The sequence below is a fragment of the Bidens hawaiensis genome, unplaced genomic scaffold (assembly GCF_021521415.1).
Source record: "Bidens hawaiensis isolate Kalapana, Puna unplaced genomic scaffold, B.hawaiensis_p1.1 tig00010205_1, whole genome shotgun sequence".
NCBI classification, from domain to species: Eukaryota; Viridiplantae; Streptophyta; class Magnoliopsida; order Asterales; family Asteraceae; genus Bidens; species Bidens hawaiensis.
In genome coordinates, this window is record NW_027491775.1 from 164,438 (window position 1) to 186,184 (window position 21,747).

The window sequence follows — 21,747 nt, forward strand, 5'->3', positions numbered from 1 at the left end:
TGTTAGGAAGGGTAAATATGTAATTATTTTTTTAGTATTGGAGAAATATGTAATTAAGGATGTTAGGAATTTCTCTTTTGAGATATGTGTTATTTTCATACCCGTGGTTTGTTAATTACGCAACTTTAATACATTTTTAAAATTTATTGCAACTAACATGGATTAGTTTTAGATACATAAGCAAACCAAAACAGACATTACATTAATAATAATATTAACCTTTAAAATAACATTTCATTGAAGAAAATTATACAAAAATTACAAAAGATAAAAAGTTTAAAACCGTTAACATGTATAAAATAACCATAATATTAATAGTAATTAATAATAATAAATAAAAATAAAGATTTGAATTTGAAAAAGATATAAAGTCTCCATCCTTCTTTACCCTTTTCTTCTCTTCTCTTCTCTTCTCTTCTCTTGTTCTCTTTCAAAACCAATTTCTTCTTCTTCTTCTTCTTCTTCTTCTTCTTCTTCTTCTTCTTCTTATTATTATTATTATTATTAATTTGCTGTTTCAGTTTCTTCATCATTCAAACTTCAAATCAAATCAAGTAATATAAGATCCAGTAAGTAATGTATCATCATCAGTCATCATCTCAACAGCACTTCGATTTGGACCAAGATAATGCCTTTGCCGGCGGAGAACAAACCTCATGGCTCTCCGGCGACGATCTCCGCCCTTCTTCGCCGTCTCACCACCGGAATCTCTCCGCCGCCGCCGCCAACAACAACGTCGACCGTCGTTTGTTACAAGACCTTGTGCAGATCGTTCCTCTTGTTCAATCGTTGATTGTATATTATTACTCTCTCTTTCACACACACAATATATATACATATTTACATTTATGATTGTGTGTATGCTTTGAATTTGGGGGTTTTACTGGAATTTGTTTCAATTTGTTTCGGTTTCGATTGCGGTTTACTTCAATTTGATTAGGGTTTATGAATTTGGGGGTTTTTTTGTGTTTATGTATACTTGGATTTAAATCATGTTGTAAAAATTGCGATTAGGCGCGATTAATCAAAAATTTCAGTCAAAATCTTTGAAGTATTTGAGAAATTATACGTGTTTTGAATAATTATATATATAATTTTATATATGTACAAACAAAGTTTTATATATAGTTTTGAAAAATTATGTATAAAATTATTATAAGATTAAGCTCGTTATTTGCTAGTCGATACCACCCCCGACTAGGGGTTAGCGAGTTCTACAACACTGATTTAACTAAGTTCACTTGAACTTGTTTCCACTAATCATTTGAATCCTGAATTCTATATGGGACATGTTTCTCTTTGTAGGATCGAAAGGGAAGTAGTTCATATACTCGTAGGGGGTCGATGATCTACACCAAAACACCTTCAAGAGAATCAATTTCTAATAAGGTAATTCTTTTCACTTTGGTTTTCCAAATGATGTTGATAACTTGTTTTGTAAAGGCTGTTTGAGGTTGTGCCGAACGATCGTTTGAACTTTGAAGCTTAGGGCATCGAATCATAGCCTCCTAGTTTTAAACGGACGTTCCATTTGAGGATGTGCCAACTGAAGGTCATGGCATCCAATCATAACTTCCTACCTTTAAACGGCTGTTTGAGTTTTTCAATTATCATCGAACGGCCTCTTGAGTTTGATGGGCGTATATGAGTTTGGGGGGTTGTCATAGGAATAGCAGACCTCTTTGTAAATTAATAAATAAGTGGGCCTATATAATCTTGAAGCATTTTCAGATGACTGAAGGGAAAGGAAGAAATGCTCAATCAATTCCCAGGAAAAAACGAGGCGGCAATGAGCAAGATGGAGGTGGCGATGGTGCCTCCATGTTTTCTTCAAGTGCACTCTTGACAAAAGAAAAGGAAGAGTTGGTGGAATTAAGAGAGAAAGTGGAGGATTTGCAGAGACAGTTAGTGGAGAAAGATGAAATCTTGAAGGCTGCAGAAGCTTCAAAGAATGAAATGAGTTCTGTTAATAACATGCTCAATGAAGTGAAGAAACAGGCATCAGAAAAGGATGCTTTACTGCGGTCTACTCAAGCGCAACTAGCCGATCTAAAGGTATGCGTTTAGGTCTACAATTGAAGGTATTTTAGACATTTTTTATACAAATATATGCTGATTTTGTTGCAGATTAAACTTGCTGATAAACAAGCAGCAGTAGAAAGGCTACAGTGGGAAGCAATGACTTCCAACAAAAAGGTGGAAAAGCTTCAGGATGATTTAAATGCATTTCAAGGAGAGATGTCATCATACACACTTTTATTTGAAGGCTTGTCAGATGACCATTTTACCCTTCCAGACCAAGAATATGATGTCAATCCAAATGGTGGTCACCTTACTGAAATGGTAAGCTATGTGCCACCTGGAGCATCCCCATTGGTTCAAATTCATTGCAAATTTATGCCTTTAAAGTTTGGTCTAATTCGATGATGGTATGCAGGATGATATGGATGAGTTGGAAATGAGCAAAATGGAAGAAGCACAAGAAGCTTACATGGCAGCCATTGCTGCTGCAAAAGAGAAGCAAGATGAAGAGTCTATTAACATGGCTGCCAATGCTAGGCTGCATCTGCAATCTTTTGTTCTAGGAACAAGTTTGGAGTTCCTGTAACATGAAATGTGGGAAACCCGTGTGGTGTAATCTTATTATTTTTTAAAACTGTTGGGTGAATTTGGATTTACATATCCACCTGTAATGCTTATTCTCATTCTTAGTCAAAGTTCTAAAAACCTGATTCTGTAATGTAACAATGATTGGTACAAAGTACCCAAAGAATAGACGTGCTAGCAGACCAACAAAAAATGAATTATGTAATTTCCTGAAAAAATTAGCGAAAATCCTTTGGCTTGCCGACGTTTATACTCTTCTCTTTCAAGAAACCCAATATCGCATTTTTCTGCCAACTTTTAAAGCTCCTGCATTTGAAATAAAACCCCAAAGTTGTATAAATCTAATATGTTTAATTATATTAATTAAATATTCAAGTACAATTACAGAGCCATACAGGATCATCTAGGATAAAGTGTGTTTAACATTAAAAAAAATAAAATAGTAATTTTGTTATTGAGGCGGTGGTTATATACTTCTATCCATTTGCTTTTAAAGGGTCGATTCGAGTTGTGTTTATCTCAAAAGGGTCAAATCAAACTAAAAGGAGAACATCTCAAACGTGTTAAAAATCGGCCAGGCATATTTGTAATGCACACCTCTTACTCGTTCTTATTCAAAGATTCAAATTATTAGTGTCAGGGTATTGTTTTTATAATCATAACTTAACACATGAACTATTTAGCAAGTATTTAAAAGCACGAACAAGAAAGTGCTTGCCGGTCAACTTGATTTGTTTTGACCAATACAAAAATGACCTGTTACCCGACCCGCCCATATTACTTGCCTTTAACATAATAAGATTGAAACAGCATAGGTTTACAAAATAATACTTACTTTTGATCAAGATGAGCAAGAATTTCTCAACCAGGGAATGCTGTTTGAGTAACATCATACGCAACTTTGATTGCTTCCCGCCAAGTTCCACCTACTTCCGCCTCTCCATTGTCTTCCATTGGCAATGAATAACCCGATAGTAGGTGGCCAACCCAAACATCATCTTTCCTAAAAGATCAAACTTGATGGCGTAAGATGTAACATTTTCTTGAACACCATGAACATTGCAACCATATAACATTTTAAGCATGAATTTTACGCAGTAATTTAAAGCGAAGTTGGTTAAAAGTGTTAGCTTACAAAACAACATCCATATGTCTTGGAACATAGTGTCCACCACCAAGCCCTAACAGGATTTTGTTTTTCCTATTATTCCTACACCGTCAATATTTAAAGCATTAATAATAATAGTAATAACAGAATAATTACAATAATAACCTAGATGTTTACATAAAACATTTACCTGCGCCAGTCACCAACAGGAACTCCTCCATCAAGTCCTAGTCCTTTCCAAACTAACTTCAATGCAACATTTGAAAAAAAAAACATATTATTGGATTTGCTTTGATAAGTAAATTCATATTTAAAGTTTAATTCTTAATTTTAGTGTATATCATGGCTGAAAGGGTTATATAAAACGATCATTATAAGATTAATATACTACTAGTTTATAGTACGGTTAAGCCTTTGTTACAAAGAGATACCGAACTAAAGCAATAGCTTGTGCCGCATCCTGTCTCTTCCAATACTCTTCCGTGCTGCCTGATATAATAGTAACATCAAGATTCAAAACAATATTACTATTGGTTTCTAATGAGTTTTATTGACTTTATTTTGAATAAGAACAAATGATCAAATGTGCATACCAATTTCTACAAACATTGTCGGAGAATCGGTTAAAGGTCCATGATGTGTGGCCTCCAACGTAACCTATGCCCAATAACAAAACAAAATAATCAGTCACAATTTACAATAATTCTAATTTAAGAAAAGCAAGATTCGTCATCTACATGAACTTTGATGTTAATATGTTACACATTAAATATACCTCAAATTCAGGAGTCAGATTATGTGATTCTGCAATGACCTTTAATAACCGCAACCACGGGCCCATTCGTGTGTTGCTAGGCGCAGCCCATCCGGGTTTACCGCCAGCTGGCGGCACCTCGTCTTCTCTTAAATGAGGAACACCTAAAACACACCATAATTAATACCTCGCGTTTAAATCTCTTCTAAACTTCCAACAAAAAAAATTTTAACTTCAAAACTCCTAAAAACCAATCATTTTATTAATTTTTTTTATATATTTATTATTATATGAGGGCAGTTTTGTCATTTACTATATGTAATATTATTATAACATAATAAATGACAAAACTATCCTCATATAATATTAAACATATAAAATAAATAAAATGATTGGTTGCTACTTGCTAATAGGTCTTAAAGTTCCTTAATTATTTGGAAGTTCTGAAGTGATCCTTAGGCTTGTAAACTAACCAAAAGAATACGATCCCAAGCATGTTTATGTTCATTCGTGTAACTTACACAACAAACGATCAAACACGAACAACTAAATTAACATCAATTCTTGCTTGTGTTCGTGGCTTCGTTCGTTAAGAAAATGAGCATGTTTGTCTTCCTTTATGTCCGTCCGTCAACAGCATAAACGAATGGACCATGCACATAAACGAACATCACCAAACTAAAACTAACTAACGCGACGCGAAGAACAATGTGTGGGCCCTAAAAACGTTATTAGAACTACACTAAGTTGTAATGGTCCAAAAAGTTCAAATAAATATATTCACGAACAAACGTAAACGAACATAAAATGAACGAACGAGACATATACCAATTGGATGAATGGTTAGCGCGGGCCGATTCGAGGCAGCCGTATGCCGGCTGAGAAATATAACCTCATCCACAGGTTCACCTGTAGCAGTCTCCCACCTTTTATCTAAATAATCCTCTCTAACATTTGAACAATCATGTTTCAATAACCTTACTTGTTTATTCACAAAACTTTCCATGCCCTAAATTAAATATACAAATCAATCATTTATAATATAATTTTATATGTGGAATTTGAATATTATTATTATTATTATTATTCGATGGTGGTGGCCACAACTAGGGTGACCATTGGTCGTCTTGTGATGATGGGTTTGCTGTGAGTCAGAGAGAATGTGAATGTGAGGCTGCGGAAAGTGGTTAGTCGTCCGCTTAAAGATGAAAGTGAAAGCATTTGGTCGAACAGTTGGCAAGCGTTCGTGTATTTGAACAACTACGATAATAAATATTAAATTGCCATTTTGGTAAGTAATTTTTACTTTTGTGACTTGGCTAGGTGCGTATCGTGACTGGCGTAATTTTGTTATGTTTTATGATTTAGTTTGGTTTTTATGTTTTTATTACGTGATGCCTGGGGTGATATGAACGAACCGAAAAATTTAATATATAGCGAGAGATAACTGAACCCTCAAAACTTACAACTCCCATGAAAAAAATTTCGAATTCGTTACGTAATCAAATTATGTATCATATATAAAGTAAAATGTATAACTGCTTGTATGGCTCTCGAAGTTCTTTGTTTAAAATTGTTTCTGCTATTAAAAAAGCATTTTTTTTCTTTCTTTTACTCTTTATTTATTTATTTTTTATTTTTAAACTTTCGTATATCCCAAAACAACTCAAATACATGCAAATATACGAAGAGAATTATACTAACCCTAAACTTATTGCAACCCCATATTTTGAACATGAGAAAGATGTGCATTTAAACCATAATGAACATCAATTAATAGTGAGAACATTAAACCCTTGGTGATGATGTCAACATATTGTCATATTGAGAACTCGATGGAACATGTAGAGCGTGAAGTTAATCCAACGCCATTTTTTTCCAAATAAAGTGAATGTTCATCTCAATATGTTTGGTTTGTTGATGTTGTACTGGATTAGTTGACAAATAAATTGGCACGAAGCAAAGAATAATGTAGCTCAAGTAGAAGATTGCGTATACAACATGTTTCAACAAAAACTTTAGCAACTTCACAGTGTTTAGCTTCAGCACTGGAGTGAGTAACAATAGCCAAGCATTTGGAAGACAAAGATAACAAATTATCAATCAAGAACATTCAATCCCAAAAATGGAACGTTAAGTGTTCGGACAACCCGTATGTCAGTCTAAATAAGCGATTAAATATAACCAGACGACACACATAATTGAAGACCATGATCTAAGGTTCCACTAATGTAATGAAGAATACACAAGTACGGTTCTCGAGGATCATGCATATATAGGCAAACTTGTTAATTACATACGCGATGCCTAGTCGGGTGTGAACATTAAGTATTGTAAGGCACTAGCAAAAATTCCATATAATAAGGGTCGTTAACTGAATGGGCCGTAAGATCCCCTCTAGCATTAGTGCTAACATGAGTCGAGGTTGGGTTACAATTAGACATCTTTGCACAATATAAAATGTCATGACCGTACCGTTTGTGTTTTAGTGAGAAACATTCCTTTTTTATTACGAGTAGCAACTAGCCCTTTTTTAGTACTGTTTGTGTTTTAGTGAGAAACATTCCGTTTGTGTTTTAGTGAGAAACATTCCTTTTTTAGACCTTTTTATTTTTTTATTTTGTTCTTTGATTAAATATTACTTTTACTTCTTTATTTTTGTTCTTTTTAAGGGTAAATGAGAATACTATTTTTTTTAACGGATAAGTTCTATTATCTAGAGACATGAACTCAAAATTTTCTAAACTCTAGTTTTAAAAGTTTTGTTTTCTTTTTTTTTTATCTTTGGATCACCAACTTCATTAACAAATGGGATTACTAGTTATTTCCACAAACAGTTGCAAAAAAAAGTTCTTTCCACAAAATCGCCAATTGTTACTGTCATAGAGTCATATCATGTGAGTTATTCCCACAAAATTAATAACTTAAAACACATTTGTTAGTAATCCAGATTATTGATTAGGCCATGTGTAGTGGGCGGCGAAAAAGGGCGACTTCCGGCAATAAGGGGCTACAACACTCCCCCCCCCCCCCTCCCGCGTGATTTTAGGGGCGATGGGGGGGGGGGGGGGGTTCTCGCTCTCTCTTCCTTTACTTTTATTATTATTATTAATATTCATATGTGAGTGATATATATATATATAGGGGCTACAACACCACTACACCCCCTAAAACAAAAACCCATCTTTTGATGACTCGGCGCCACATGGCACAAAACGTCCCATTTTGTAACCCCTCCACTACACATAGCCTTAGGGTGATGGTGATGGTGATGGTGATGGAGGTGGGGGTGGGATGGGTAATGGTAAAGGTGGCAAACCCAACCTAAATGGGTTGTTTTGGGTCAAAATGGATAAACTTTAAAAGTTAAATGGGTCAGGATGGATCAAAACAATTTTTCATGGAGGTCAGGATGTGTTGAAAATATATACAAATGAGTTTCATTCATAGGTTAAAATGGGTCAAAACAAAATACCCAAGTTATCCAAAATTTATCTAATTCAAAATATCCAAACTATCACGTGCGAAACAAAACTCATCCGAAACACAAAAAAAACGACCAAAACGAAACAAAAACCCCGAACTGACAAAAAGAAACAAAAAAAACCAAAATGAAACTGAACCGAAATAGAAAAACGACCAAAATGAAACAAAAAAAATGAAATGAAACCGAAAAACTAACCAAAACGAAACAAAAAAAGCGAAATGCAACCGAAAAGCTAACCAAAACTAAACAAAAACACCGAATAGACCAAAACGAAGCAAAAAACCGAAACAAACTGAATCGAAATTAAAAAACGACCAAAAAGAAACAAAAAAACGATATGAAGCCGAAAAGCTGACCAAAACGAAACAAAAAAAAACAAAACGAAATTGAACCGAAATAGAAAAACGACCAAAACGAAACAAAAAAACCGAAATGAAACTGAAAAACTGACCAAAAGGAAACAAAAAAAGAAGCTAAATGCAATCGAAAAGCTGGCCAAAACGAATCAAAAACACCGAATCGACCAAAACGAAACAACAAAACTGAAAAGAAATAGAAAAACGTCCAAAACGATACAAAAAAACCGAGATATGAAACCGGAAAACTGACCAAAACGAAACAAAAAAAGTGAAGTGCAACCGAAAAGCTACCAAAACAAAACAAAAAAGCTTAAACGTAGCCGACCAAAACAAAACAAAAAAAACGAAACGAAACCGAAAAACTGACAAATATGAAACAACACTAAAACCGAAAAAACCGACCAAATCGAAAAATATTAACCGAACCTGAACTGAAATGAAAAAGAAAAAACCGATCAAAACAAAACAAAGTCACTGAAAAGACCAAAACTTAAAAGCTAAACGAAACCTTAAAGCTAAACTGAAATTTCTTGGGTTTTTGTTTTTTTTAATGAGCCAGAATGATGGGGGGAACATTTTAGTTGTTTTATATTTTTCGTTTTTTATCATGATGGATCAACTTAAAACATCTTAACCTTTATCCATCATAACCTTTGTTTAAAAAAAATCCATCCTAGGGTGGGGGAGGGGTGGTGCAAATCCCCTCACAGACCACACCCAATTAAATTTGTGCCACATCACTAACCCCAAATCCATCACATTTTGATGGAATTTGGTAGGGGTGGTGTGGTGTGATATATATATATATATATATATATATATATTGCAACTTAAAAAAAATAAAACAATATTTTACTAGAACTTAAAAAATAAAAAAAATAGTTTACTAAAACATAATTCAACTTAAAAATTAGAATTAAAAAATAAAAGTTACAATAAACGTCTGAATCCGGGAATTCCAAACCTAAAGAACCTATAATCTCAAGTGCTCAACTAGATCCCATCTCAACTGATGATGAATATTTTCATCCCGTTGTTTCGGTCAAAAATTAGCAAACTAATTTTTGATCAGATTAGTGCGTGAGGCGGGGTGCTTAATGGTAAAATGATTGAACACAACGATGTGATTACGAGGGAAAAAAACCTTGATTATGATAATCTTACTTCGGTCAAAAATTAACAACGTAATCTTTGGTCGAATTGCTTTGGTCAAAGATTAAGAACGTAATCTTTGGTCGGATTGGTACATGATTATGATAATCTCCGGCATAAAAAAAACCCCCGGACGGTGAAAACTATCACCGTCAACTTTATTAATGACAAAAAGGTGATTACAAGTGGTGGAGCTGATAGAATAACGAGTGCTTAAGTGTTTACAATGATTGCTAGTAGCTAAGTCGTGAGAGGGTGTGTGTTCTAAACGTATCTATCAGCTCGTTTAAATAAGAAAAAGTTACAACAGATATTCCGAGAAATCCGGAAACCCTAGACTAAGTCTTCCACTTATCCCTTGCTGCCCACGTTTAATTTTACGAAGTCTAAGCACTAGTCGTTGCAAACCCACGTTCATATTAGCATATTAAACACGTGGTCTTATCTGCAAAACAAATAGAACAATAAAGGACAGTTGGATATCCCGAAGTATAATCCTCAGAATACTTGTGTCGGCTGGATAGGCTGAAATCCCTACCTAACTCTCCGAGTATCCCGGAACTGAAAAAGTCTTCCAATATAGCCTTTGGGGAACTCTTCTTTTGAGTCTATCCTCGTTCATCAATGTTCATCCCACGTCTTTGACTGATTCTTTTGGGAGTTACTCACCAAACGTGGTCCCACACGTGCTAATATTAACTATAAGTGCGAGATTTCAGCATAATAGTTAATATTTGACCATTAACCATTACTTGGCCCTTAATCTTAGCGGTTATAACGCATTCCACATGTTTTATGTAACCACCAACCGTGTATTGCGTATGGAGTAAATCAACAATTAATATCTGCAATTATAAATCAACACCAAGAGAGAAATATCTATTTATTAGCATTAATACTCAGGATACTAAACTTTATCTAAGAATCCTGAACATATTCGGGATCCCAAGCATATTTAGGATCCTGAGCTGACCACAGGTCTGACTATAAAATTTGGGCCCTAACAATTGTCCCCAAAATTTGACAGCTGTTTTTTTTTACCAATTTCAGCTGTTAAATTTTCTAATGATAAACTGTAGCACCGACTAAAGTTGACATCATTACTAGAATAGATCAGTACTTCGAAATCTCTGTTGTTGTTATTAAATCCTTAGAATAAAATTGATTTCATTAGGATTTAGAAATCTAGGTGAGGTTTCTTAACAAATTAGGTTTGATTCAATAAACCAACACGAAGTCATAAAATTCACTTTGTAAATAAGGCAAGCAGTAGGAAATAAAGAATATACACAAATAGGAAGTCATACCAGAATCATATAGCAATCAACTTTGATAAGGTATAGACCATTTCGTCCTTGTAACAAGATTACCTTTCAGGATGTTCCTCCAATCATAAGGATATACTGATAGACCATTTCGTCCTTGTAACAAGATTACCTTTCAGGATGTTCCTCCAATCATAAGGATATACTGATAGGCCTGCAATATTATCCTGAAAATAATTTCAGAAATTCTGGCGACAAGGCCTAAAAAAACTGGCGACAAGGCCAATTTATACTGGCGACAAGGCCTATACTGGCGACAAGGCCCTTAGAAGAGGTGAAAACCCCTTAAACCTTAGGAATAAACTGGCGACAAGGCCCTTTAGAAGAGGTGAAAACCCCTTAAACCTTAGGAAATGGTACGTCTACCATAATCTTGAGATTCAAACCAATAGCTGAGGATAACGATGTAACAAGTCACTATATTTCATGTGCTGGCCCCATCTCTCAAACTACGGCTGAATAATCGTGCGCTACAGGCGATCTTAAGAAGAGGTGAAAACCCCTTAAACCTTGGGATTCAAACCAATAGCTGAGGTTAACGAGGTAACAAGTCACTATATTTCATGTTCTGGCCCCGCCTCTCGAACTACGACTGAATAGACGTGCGCTACAGGCGATCTTAAGAAGAGGTGAAAACCCCTTAAACCTTAGAAGGCATTTAAGTAATACCTTAACTGGCGACAAAGGCCGAAGAAACAGGCGACAATGCCCAAGAAGACTGGCGACAAGGCCCAAATATACTTCATCCCATGTGGGGATACCACATGTCATCAGGCTACAAAACAGTCAACTCTAAGTGAGGGGTACCATGATAGAATAATAATAATAAAAAATGAATAAAAATGTAAATTCGAATACGTACCTTAGTTGTTTAACATTACTGTTACATACCTCAGGATAGCAATTATCTTCGGGATAGAAGTCTTACATAAAATATTTTTTGAGGTGGATAGCGTTCCAAGCCCTTGGCAGTGAGTCACCATCCAAAGTAGACAATCTATATGCCCCCTTTCCCGCTTCTGACTCAATCAAGTAAGGACCTTCCCATTTTGGTGCGAGCTTTCCATCTGCAGGATTTGTAGTATTCTGAAAGGCTTTTCGGAGAACCAAATCCTCTTCTTGAAATCTACGAACCCTGATATTCTTGTTGTAGGACTTAGCTATTTTTTGCTGATAAGAAGCCATTCTGATCTTTGTTAAATCCCTGAGTTCTTATACTGCATCTAGATCTTCAAGTAGACTTTGAGTGTTATCTTCGGGATTTTGATGACTGACTCTAGTTGTAGGGATAACCATCTATGTCAGGATAACTGCTTCAGCTCCAAATACCAATGATAAAGGAGTCTGAACAGTAGCATTCTTTGAAGTGGTCCTATCTGCCCAAAGAACAAAAGGTAGTTCCTCGGCCCACTTTCCTTTCTTAGACCCCAACTTTTTCTTCAGGTTATTGATAATGATTTTGTTGCTTGATTCGGCCTGTCCGTTAGCCTGAGGATGGACAGGTGTTGAAGTGACCATTTTAATTCCCCAACTGGCACAGAAGTTGGTGGTTCTCTTGCCGATGAACTGCGAGCCATTGTCACACACTATCTCTGCTGGGATTCCAAATCTTGTCAGAATATTGCGCTTGATGAATGAGATAACTTCTTTCTCTCTGACTTGAACAAAAGACTCAGCCTCAATCCACTTTGAGAAATAATCTGTCATTGCCAGCATGAAGACTTTTCCTCCCGGAGCTCTTGGTAGTTTTCCTACTATATCCATACCCCACTTCATGAAAGGCCAAGGGGATATAATAGGATACAATGGTTCTGCTGGTTGGTGCAGAATGTTGCTATGTCTTTGGCATGCATCACACTTCTGAGAATAATTCATAGCATCCCTCTTCATCGTTGGCCAGAAATATCCGGTCCTCAAGATTTTGGAAAATAGTGCTCTGCCCCCAGTGTGATTCCCACAGTCTCCTTCGTGTATATCCTGAAGAACTTCTTGAGCTTCTGTCTTCTCCAAACACCTAAGATATGGTCCTGCAAGAGATTTTCTGTATAATATATCATTCATTATAGCATATGGGATTACCTTTGTGCGTAAAGCTCTTGGGTTTTCATCCTTGTGGATAATTCCATTCTGAATATATCTCCTGATTGGGATAATCCAGGAATTTTCATTATCCTCAGGGTTCTCGATCCTCATATCTTCATTGTCCTATAATATTTCATTGACACCTTGTTCTTCTATTGCTGGGCTCAGGATATGTATGATAGGAATCTTGACACCCTCCGGTATTCTGAAGGATGAAGCTAAGTATGCTAGGGCATCTACATCAACATTCTCTTCTCTAGGTACCTGTGAAATATCAAAATTTTCGAAACATTTTGCTAGTTTTTTGACTAGCTCTAAATATTTCATTAGTTTTTCTCCTCTAACAGTAAACGAACCGTTAAAATGATTAGTTAATAATAATGAATCAACATATACTTGAATAAACCTGATTTTCATGTCGATTGCTAGTTGTAATCTTGCTATCAAAGCTTCATATTCTGCCTCATTGTTTGTGGGTTGGAATCCGCAGGATATGGATTGAGGTATAATGTCCCCTTGTGGCGATTTTAGCAGGATCTCGAGACCTGTTCCTCTAACATTTGAAGCACCATCAGTGTATAGAGTCAACTTATCTTTGGTTTCTTCCAGTTGTTGGACTTCCAAGTCTGCTTCTTCTTTAAGTTCACTGGTGAAATTAGCCACAAAGTCTGCTAATGCCTGGGATTTGATGGCACACCTGGGTTCATATGCTATATCATATGCACTCAGTTTTACAACCCATTGCGATCCTACCTGACATTTCTGGTTTTCTTAAAACAGACTTAATAGGGTAATTAGTTTTAACAAGAATAGGATGAGTTTCAAAATAATGTCTAAGTTTAGTAGATGCCATAATATGTGCTAAAATTAATTTCTCAAGATAAGAATACCTGGTTTCAGCATTCAATAAACTCTTACTTACATAATAGATGGGATGTTGTTGACCTTCGAGGTCCTTAGCTAAAACTGCACTCACAACATTATTTGATACAGCTAGATATAGAGATAGAGGTTCACCTTCTTCGTGTTTTACCAGTAGAGGAGCAGAGGAGAGATAGGCTTTTAAGGACATTAAAGCTTCCTCTTGCTTACTGGTTCACTCGAAACTTTTGTTATTCCTCATGATATCATAAAATTCTTTGCACTTTTCTGAGAATTTGGAAATGAATCTGTTGAGTACGGCTATCCTGCCAGTTAACCTTTGAACGTCCTTGACTGATGCTGGGGCTTTCAGATTCAGGATAGCTTGTATCTGCTCTGGACTCGCCTCTATCCCCCTTTTGGTGACCATATATCCCAAGAATTTGCCAGCCTTCACTCCGAAATGGCACTTTGCAGGGTTCAGTTTCATGTTATATTTGTCGAGGATATCAAATGCAGTCTTGAGATCCTGGAGGTGATCCTCAGCTTTCTTGGACTTCACCACCATATCATCGATATAACTTCCATTGTGTCCTCCAGTTGCTCTTTGAACATCATGTTAACTAACCTCTGATAGGTTGCACCTGCATTTCTAAGTCCAAAGGGCATAGTAATATAACAATAAATAGGTGTTGCAGTCATGAAGGCTGTGTCTTCTTGATCTGAGGGTTCCATTTGGATTTGCTGAAATCCTGAGGATGCATCCATAAATGTCAGCATCTCGTGGCCGGCAGTGGCATCCACCATTGAATCGATGTGTGGTAGAGGGAATGGATCTTTGGGACAAACCTATTCAAGTCTGTGAAATCCACACAAACTCTCCATTTTCCATTCTTTTTCTGCACAACTACTACATTTGCTAACCATCGGGGATATTGGACTTCCCTAATCATATTTGCCTTCAAAAGTCTTTCAACTTCTTCCTAGATAATTGTGTTTCTCTCAGGTGCAAACTTTCTTCTCTTTTGATGGATTGGCCTAAAAGAATTATCAATTCCAAGTTTATGTGTTATGATATCTTTGGAAATACCTGTCATATCTTCATGTTTCCATGCAAATGTTGACAGTCTCGACTTGAGGAAATCGAGCAATTTTGACTCAATATCCTTAGGAATGCTCGTTCCCATCAGCACTTTGACTTCAGGATCCTCGGGATAAGGAAGTACTTCTTTAATTTCTTGTTCCCTGGCTTCCATTACTTCTCGTGCTGTCTTCTATAATTGCTACGCCAGCTGGGGTTTGGCAGTATATTTCATAGAAGAGGTGTAGCAATTCTTTGCATCTTGTTGATCGCTGATGATTTTGATAACTCCCCACGGACTTGGGAGTTTCACACATTGGTGATAGGTGGAGGGGACTGCTTTCATGTCATATATCCAGGGCCTACCTAATATAATATTTCAACAAGACAAACAGTCAATAACACAAAATTTTTGTATTTTATTTACCCCTTCGACGTATACTGGGAGTTTTATTTCCCCAATAGTGCTCTTAGTCTCTCCGCTGAATCCAACCAATACTGAGGAACTGGGAACGATATCATCCTCAAGAATATTCATCTTTCTCAGTACATCTAATTGAATAATATTGACAGAGCTTCCACCACCTACGAGGATCCTGCGCACACAATGGTTAGCTACATATAATGTTATTACCAAACTATCATGGTGGGGATCCAGAATGTTGACTCTATCACTTTCATCGAAGGTCATGGTCTTTGTTTGAGTGAGAATGGATGTCTTTGTTGGTCTGTCAGCCACTTCTAACTTCCTCTGATCAGCACTTCTTTTTGCAGCAGAATAAGAGGTTCCACAGATGTCGGATCCTCTGGATATGAACATGATTGTTTTTGCATCCGTTGGTGGAGGAGTTAGCTTTTCAGGAATATTTTCAGGATTTTGTTCCTTTCCCTACTTCCGGCCAAGTAGCTCTTTCAAGTGGCATTTGCTGAGAAGATAGCTAATCACCCTTCTGAGTGCGATGCAATCATCAGTCAAGTGCCCAAAGTCTTCATGGAAGGCACACCACTTTGATTTGTCTTTGTAGGCTCCTTGTCTTTCCGTCTTCTTTGGCCATCTTGCTTTTTCACCTAAATCCTGCATGGCACACATTATCAACAGAAAAACAATATTCATCAACTTTAGTATATTCTTCATCATCCTCATCATCTACTGCATTGATCTTGGGGTTATCAGGCTTGTAGTAAGGCTTTAACCGATATGATTTTCCTGGGGATTCGGCCTTCCTGTTCGTCTGATCGTACTTCGGGATACCGATCTTATAGTTTTTCTTATCATCTTCTAGCCTGATATACCTCAGAGCTCTGCTTCTTTCTTCGTCTAATGACCTGCATGGAGTCATAACAAGATCATCATAGAAAGAGAAGCCTTTTTCTAACCCCAACTTAAGAGCTTCCACTGCCGAAGCCGGGTTTAGATTTGGAATTTCCAGTGACTCCTTGCTAAACCTGGTAATAAAACAAGGATTCCCCAGGATTCTGGGCAACCCTATAAAGATCACCTGTCATTTTCTCAAACATTCTACTGCAAGAAAACTGGGTATTGAACAAGTTAATTAAATGAGAAAAAGAAGTGATAGTATTAGGAGGAATACTCAGTAGCCATTTCATGGCTGCTCCGGTCAAGGTAGACCCAAATCCCTTGCAAAGACATGCTTCCTTGATTTCTATAGGGTTTGGGTTGATCTCCATACGCTCTCTATACTGTGCGACGTGTTCCTCGGGATCCGTTGAACCATCATACAGTTTCAGATTTGGGGTTTGAAACCGTTTTGGGATCTGTACGTCACCAATTGATGGCACAAATCGGGATATTATGTGACTATCAGTGGTAACTTCAGCTATAGGACGGGTAACACCAGGAACATTTAATATCATATCCTTAAGCTTCAATAATTCTCGGGCTAAACTTGAACTTATGCCTGCATCCTGCAAAAATCCTTGATTAGCATTAAAAGGAATTGTATTGAAAGTGTTACCCTAATTGATATTCTGAGGAATGGTTTGGGTGTTGTAGCTGGCATTCCTAAACATAGTATTTCCTGGAGTGAAATGAAGTGGCTGAAGTGTTAGCCTGCATCGGGATGAAATCTCCCTGGTGCATCTCAGAGAACCCTGCAAACTGTTGAGTCTGAGCAAATGGTTATTGAGGATTGAAGGACCCTGATGGAGGCACTCCTGAGAATCCTACCTGTTGCAGAAATCCCGAGGATACCACCTACTGATAAAGACCTAAGGATCCTCCCTGCTGCGACAATCCTGAGGATAACGCCTGCTGATAAGGACCTGAGGATCCTCCCTGCTGCGACAATCCTGAGGATTTTGCATCCTAGGGGGAGGGGTGGTGCAAATCTCCTCACACACCACACCCAATTAAATTTGTGCCACATCACCAACCCCAAATCCATCACATTTTGATGGAATTTGGTAGGGGTGGTGTGGTGTGGTGTGATATATATATATATATATATATATATATATATATATATATATATATATATATATATATATATATATATATATATATATTTGCAACTTAAAAAATTAAAACAATATTTTACTAGAACTTAAAAAATAAAAACAATAGTTTACTAAAACATAATTCAACTTAAAATTTAGAATTAAAAAATAAAAGTTACAATAAACGTCTGAATCCGGGAATTCCAAACCTAAAGAACCGATAAGCTCAAGTGCTCAACTAGATCCCATCTCAACTGATGATGATATTTTCATCCCGCTGTTTCGGTCAAAAATTAGCAAACTAATTTTTGATCAGATTAGTGCGTGAGGCAGGGTGCTTAATGGTAAAATGATTGAACACAACGATATGATTACGAGGGAAAAAACCCTTGATTATGATAATCTTACTTCGGTCAAAAATTAACAACGTAATCTTTGGTCGAATTGCTTCGGTCAAAGATTAAGAACGTAATCTTTGGTCGGATTGGTACATGATTATGATAATCTCCGGCACAAAAAAACCCCCGGACGGTGAAAACTATCACCGTCAACTTTATTAATGACAAAAAGGTGATTACAAGTGGTGGAGCTGATAGAATAACGAGTGCCTAAGTGTTTTCAGTGATTGCTAGTAGCTAAGTCGTGAGAGGGTGTGTGTTCTAAACGTATCTATCAGCTCGTTTAAATAAGAAAAAGTTACAACGGATATTCCGAGAAATCCAGAAACCCTAGACTAAGTCTTCCACTTATCCCTTGCTGCCCACGATTGATTTGACGAAGTCTAAACACTAGCCGTTGCAAACCCACATTCATATTAGCATATTAAACACGTGGTCTTATCTGCAAAACAAATAGAACAATAAAGGACAGTTGGATATCCCGAAGTATAATCCTCAAAATACTTGTGTCTGCAGGATAGGCTGAAATCCCTAACTAACTCTCCGAGTATCCCGGAACTGAAAGAGTCTTCCAATATAGTCGTTGAGGAACTATTCTTTTGAGTATATCCTCGTCCATCAATGTTCATCCCACGTCTTTGACTGATTCTTTTGGGAGTTACTCACCAAACGTGGTCCCACACGTGCTAATATTAACTATAAGTGCGAGATTTCAGCATAATAGTTAATATTTGACCATTAACCCTTACTTGGCCCTTAATCTTAGCGGTTATAACTCATTCCACACGTTTTATGTAACCACCAACCGTGTATTTCGTATAGAGTAAATCAACAATTAATATCTGCAATTATAAATCAACACCAAGAGAGAAATATCTATTTATTAGCATTAATACTCAGGATACTAAACTTTATCTAAGAATCCTGAACATATTCGGGATCCCAAGCATATTTAGGATCCTGAGCTGACCACAGATCCGACTATAAAATTTGGGCCTTAACACCCACAAGTCTAATTGGACAATATCAGGAACGGGAACTTGAGTAGGAGGATCCGGTACCCAATCTGGAGAAATTGCATTTCCATCTTATTTTATTAACATATTGTGTAATATGATGCATGCATACACGTAGCTTGAGATCGTGGGTTTTTTCATTGCACGAACTGGTCGACTAAGTATGCACAACCCTTTAAAATACCGAAAGCTCTCTCGACATCTTTTCTTGCCGATTCTTGCAACTTCTTGAACGCCTTTTCATTGGTCTCGACAGGAAACGAAAAGGCTTTCACAAAAACAGACCATTGCGGGTAGATACCATCGACAAGATAGTAGTCACGTCTGTAATATCTCCCGTTGACAAAATATGGACAGAAAGCTGCGGTACCATCTGTTACGCTCTGAAACAACGGTGATGTGTACAGAACAGTGATGTCGTTGTTTGAGCCGGAAACACCAAAATAAGAATGCCAAAACCATATATCATTTGACGCAACCGCTTCAAGTGAGATGGTCGGTCGTTTGATATCACCCATAACTACGCCCCTCGCAACTCCCGTGTACAATTCCTCCATTCGATATGTGTACAATCGATGCTACCGTGCATACCTGAAAAATGTCATCTAGCCTCGTGCGCGACGTAAAGACGTGTAATGTCGTGTCTTGTTGGCTTTCGTAGAAACTTTTTGCCATACAATTTAATAATCGTGTTACAAAAGAATTGTAGACATTCACGTGAAGTTCTCTCAGACATTTGTAAGTATTCATCGAATTTGTCGGGTGGGTTACCAGTCGCTAATTGACGAATAGCGGATGTGCATTTTTTAAGCGCCGTAAAACTTCGTTTGCCCCTCGCATGGTAAGATTCTTGAAACCATTCTTCGTTTGCTTCGACGTCGGCTACAATCTTTAAAAATAAAGATTTCGGCAAACGAAAGCGTTCCCTAGACGTCTCATCATTGTATTTCAGCTCCTCCACAAAATAGTCGTTTATTAGCACTTCGTGGGCATGTATACGATCACACTCCACCATTTTTTTCTTTGGACGGCTTGGACTTTCAAGTTCGTTATATAACAACGGGAACCATTCGAGAATGTCATCGTCCGAAGACGAAGAGTTATTGGTGTCTAAGGGAACAAAATATTTCGGAAATTTCATATTTTTTTGTTGTGAATGAAGGGGAAGATTGAAAGTGTTTTGAGTTGGATTTGGTTTTGTGTTAGATTTGGTTTATGTTTTGGTTTTGGTTTTATATTGTTTTTTTTTTATTTAACCCTCCCCCCTCCCAACGGCTCCCTCCCCAGCGGTCATATTCTCTCGAAACACACCCCCTCACTGCGTGATGGTTATCACGCACACCACCCCCATCATGCGTGATTGGGGACCGGCGGCGGTGTGCAAATTGCCATCACGCGTGATGTCGGCTCCTCACGCACCACCCCGCCCCCTCTAACCTATACCCATCCTGACCCATCTCCTCAACCCATACAAATTGCCACCTCTAGGTAATGGCATGAGGGTTGTTTGGGTATTTTTATTAGAATGTATATTTAATTCGTGTAAAAAGCTAATATAATATTTTTATAAGATCCTCTAAAATAACGTTAATTGGGGTATTTTTTATTTTATTTAAATATTGAATTACTTATGTTATTTTATCATCAAATTTTTTTGTTTAACCTATTTTTCGTCAATCAGTATTGTGTCCCTCGTATAAAAATTTTTTGTATCCGCCTCTGCGGCACACAGTGTTGTCGGACACACAATAGTGGTGGTGTAGGGTTTGATAAAAAACGAGACAATTTTTATGGCTATGATATCAAGAAAGTGTTTGTAATTATTGTATAGCTCAAACAACTAAAATCCATACGAATATATAAAGAAAATTTGACTAACTCTAAACTTAACTCTAATGGGCTTAATCCACATTACGTTTGTTATTATGATTTCTATTATGATTTCTATGCAAGATAACATGAGATAATGTTTAATAAGAACAATCAAATAGTTAGAAGACAGCCGAATCATTTTAGTTACTAGGTCGTATTTTAATATATGGTCGAGATCTCTTTATCAGTTTATCTCTTTTACTTTAATTTATAGATCATTACTATCCCATAACCAAACACTTATGATTATTTGGGTATGTAGTGTTATCGTTTAACCTATTCTTATAATATATAAAATCAATGTAATTGTTGGAGAACATAAAATAATGATCATGCAATTAATGTTAGTTATACCAGAAATATTATCCACTTTCTCATTGGGGAGGGGTGTTCCATTTTCCTCACCCACCACATCCAACGATGATGTGTCACATCATCAACTCTAAATCCATCACATTTGATGGATTTTAGTAGGGGTGATGGTGTGGTGTGATAGATTTTTTTTTTATTTTGTAACTTAAAAAATAAAACAATATTTTACTAGAACATAAAAAATAAAAACAATATTTTACTAGAACACAATACAACTTAAAAATTAGAATTAAAAAAATAAAAGTTACAATAAACGTCTACTGCTCGTCTGAATCCGGAAATCCCAAACCTAAAGAACCTATAATTTCAACTAGATCCCATCTCAACCGATGGTGAATATTGTCATCCCGCAAGTCTAATCGCACATCCTCAGGAACGGGAACTTGAGTAGGAGGATCCGGTACCCAATCCGGATAAATTGCATATCCATATTCTTTTATTAAAATATTGTGTCATATGATGCATGCATACACGTAGCTAGAGATCGTGAGCTTTTTCATTGAACGGACCGGTCGACTAATTATGCACCATCTACCCTTTAAAACACCGAAAGCTCACTCGACATCTTTTCTTGCCGATTCTTGCAACTTCTTGAACGCTTTTTCATTTTCCTTGACAGTAAACGAAAAGACTTTCATAAAAACAGACCATTGCGGGTAGATACCATCGACAAGATAGTAGCCACGTTTGTAATATCTCCCGTTGACAAAATACGGACCAGAAAGGTGCGATACCATCTGTTACGCTCTGAAACAACGGTGATGTGTACAGAACAGTGATGTCGTTGTTTGATCCGGGAACACCAGAATAAGAATG

General features: G+C 36.8%; 1 protein-coding gene and 1 pseudogene across 2 annotated transcripts; one reads left to right on the forward strand and one right to left on the reverse strand.

The window, feature by feature from the left end:
* The first annotated feature begins 513 nt into the window (after positions 1–513).
* Positions 514–2,775, forward strand: LOC143534573 (protein MICROTUBULE BINDING PROTEIN 2C-like). Its single transcript, XM_077029032.1, has 5 exons — positions 514–795; positions 1,306–1,389; positions 1,732–2,055; positions 2,128–2,343; positions 2,438–2,775. Exons 1-5 carry the CDS (start codon positions 577–579, stop codon positions 2,606–2,608), a joined length of 1,014 nt encoding a protein of 337 aa, XP_076885147.1. The 5' UTR covers positions 514–576; the 3' UTR covers positions 2,609–2,775.
* A 9-nt stretch (positions 2,776–2,784) lies between these two features.
* On the reverse strand, positions 2,785–5,482 carry LOC143534574 (D-aminoacyl-tRNA deacylase-like; annotated as a pseudogene). Its single transcript, XR_013135570.1, has 8 exons — positions 5,298–5,482; positions 4,491–4,633; positions 4,309–4,372; positions 4,152–4,204; positions 3,906–3,961; positions 3,743–3,817; positions 3,443–3,610; positions 2,785–2,913 (listed from the first exon to the last, which is right to left on the reverse strand). The product of XR_013135570.1 is annotated as a D-aminoacyl-tRNA deacylase-like (transcript).
* Positions 5,483–21,747: the final 16,265 nt, after the last annotated feature.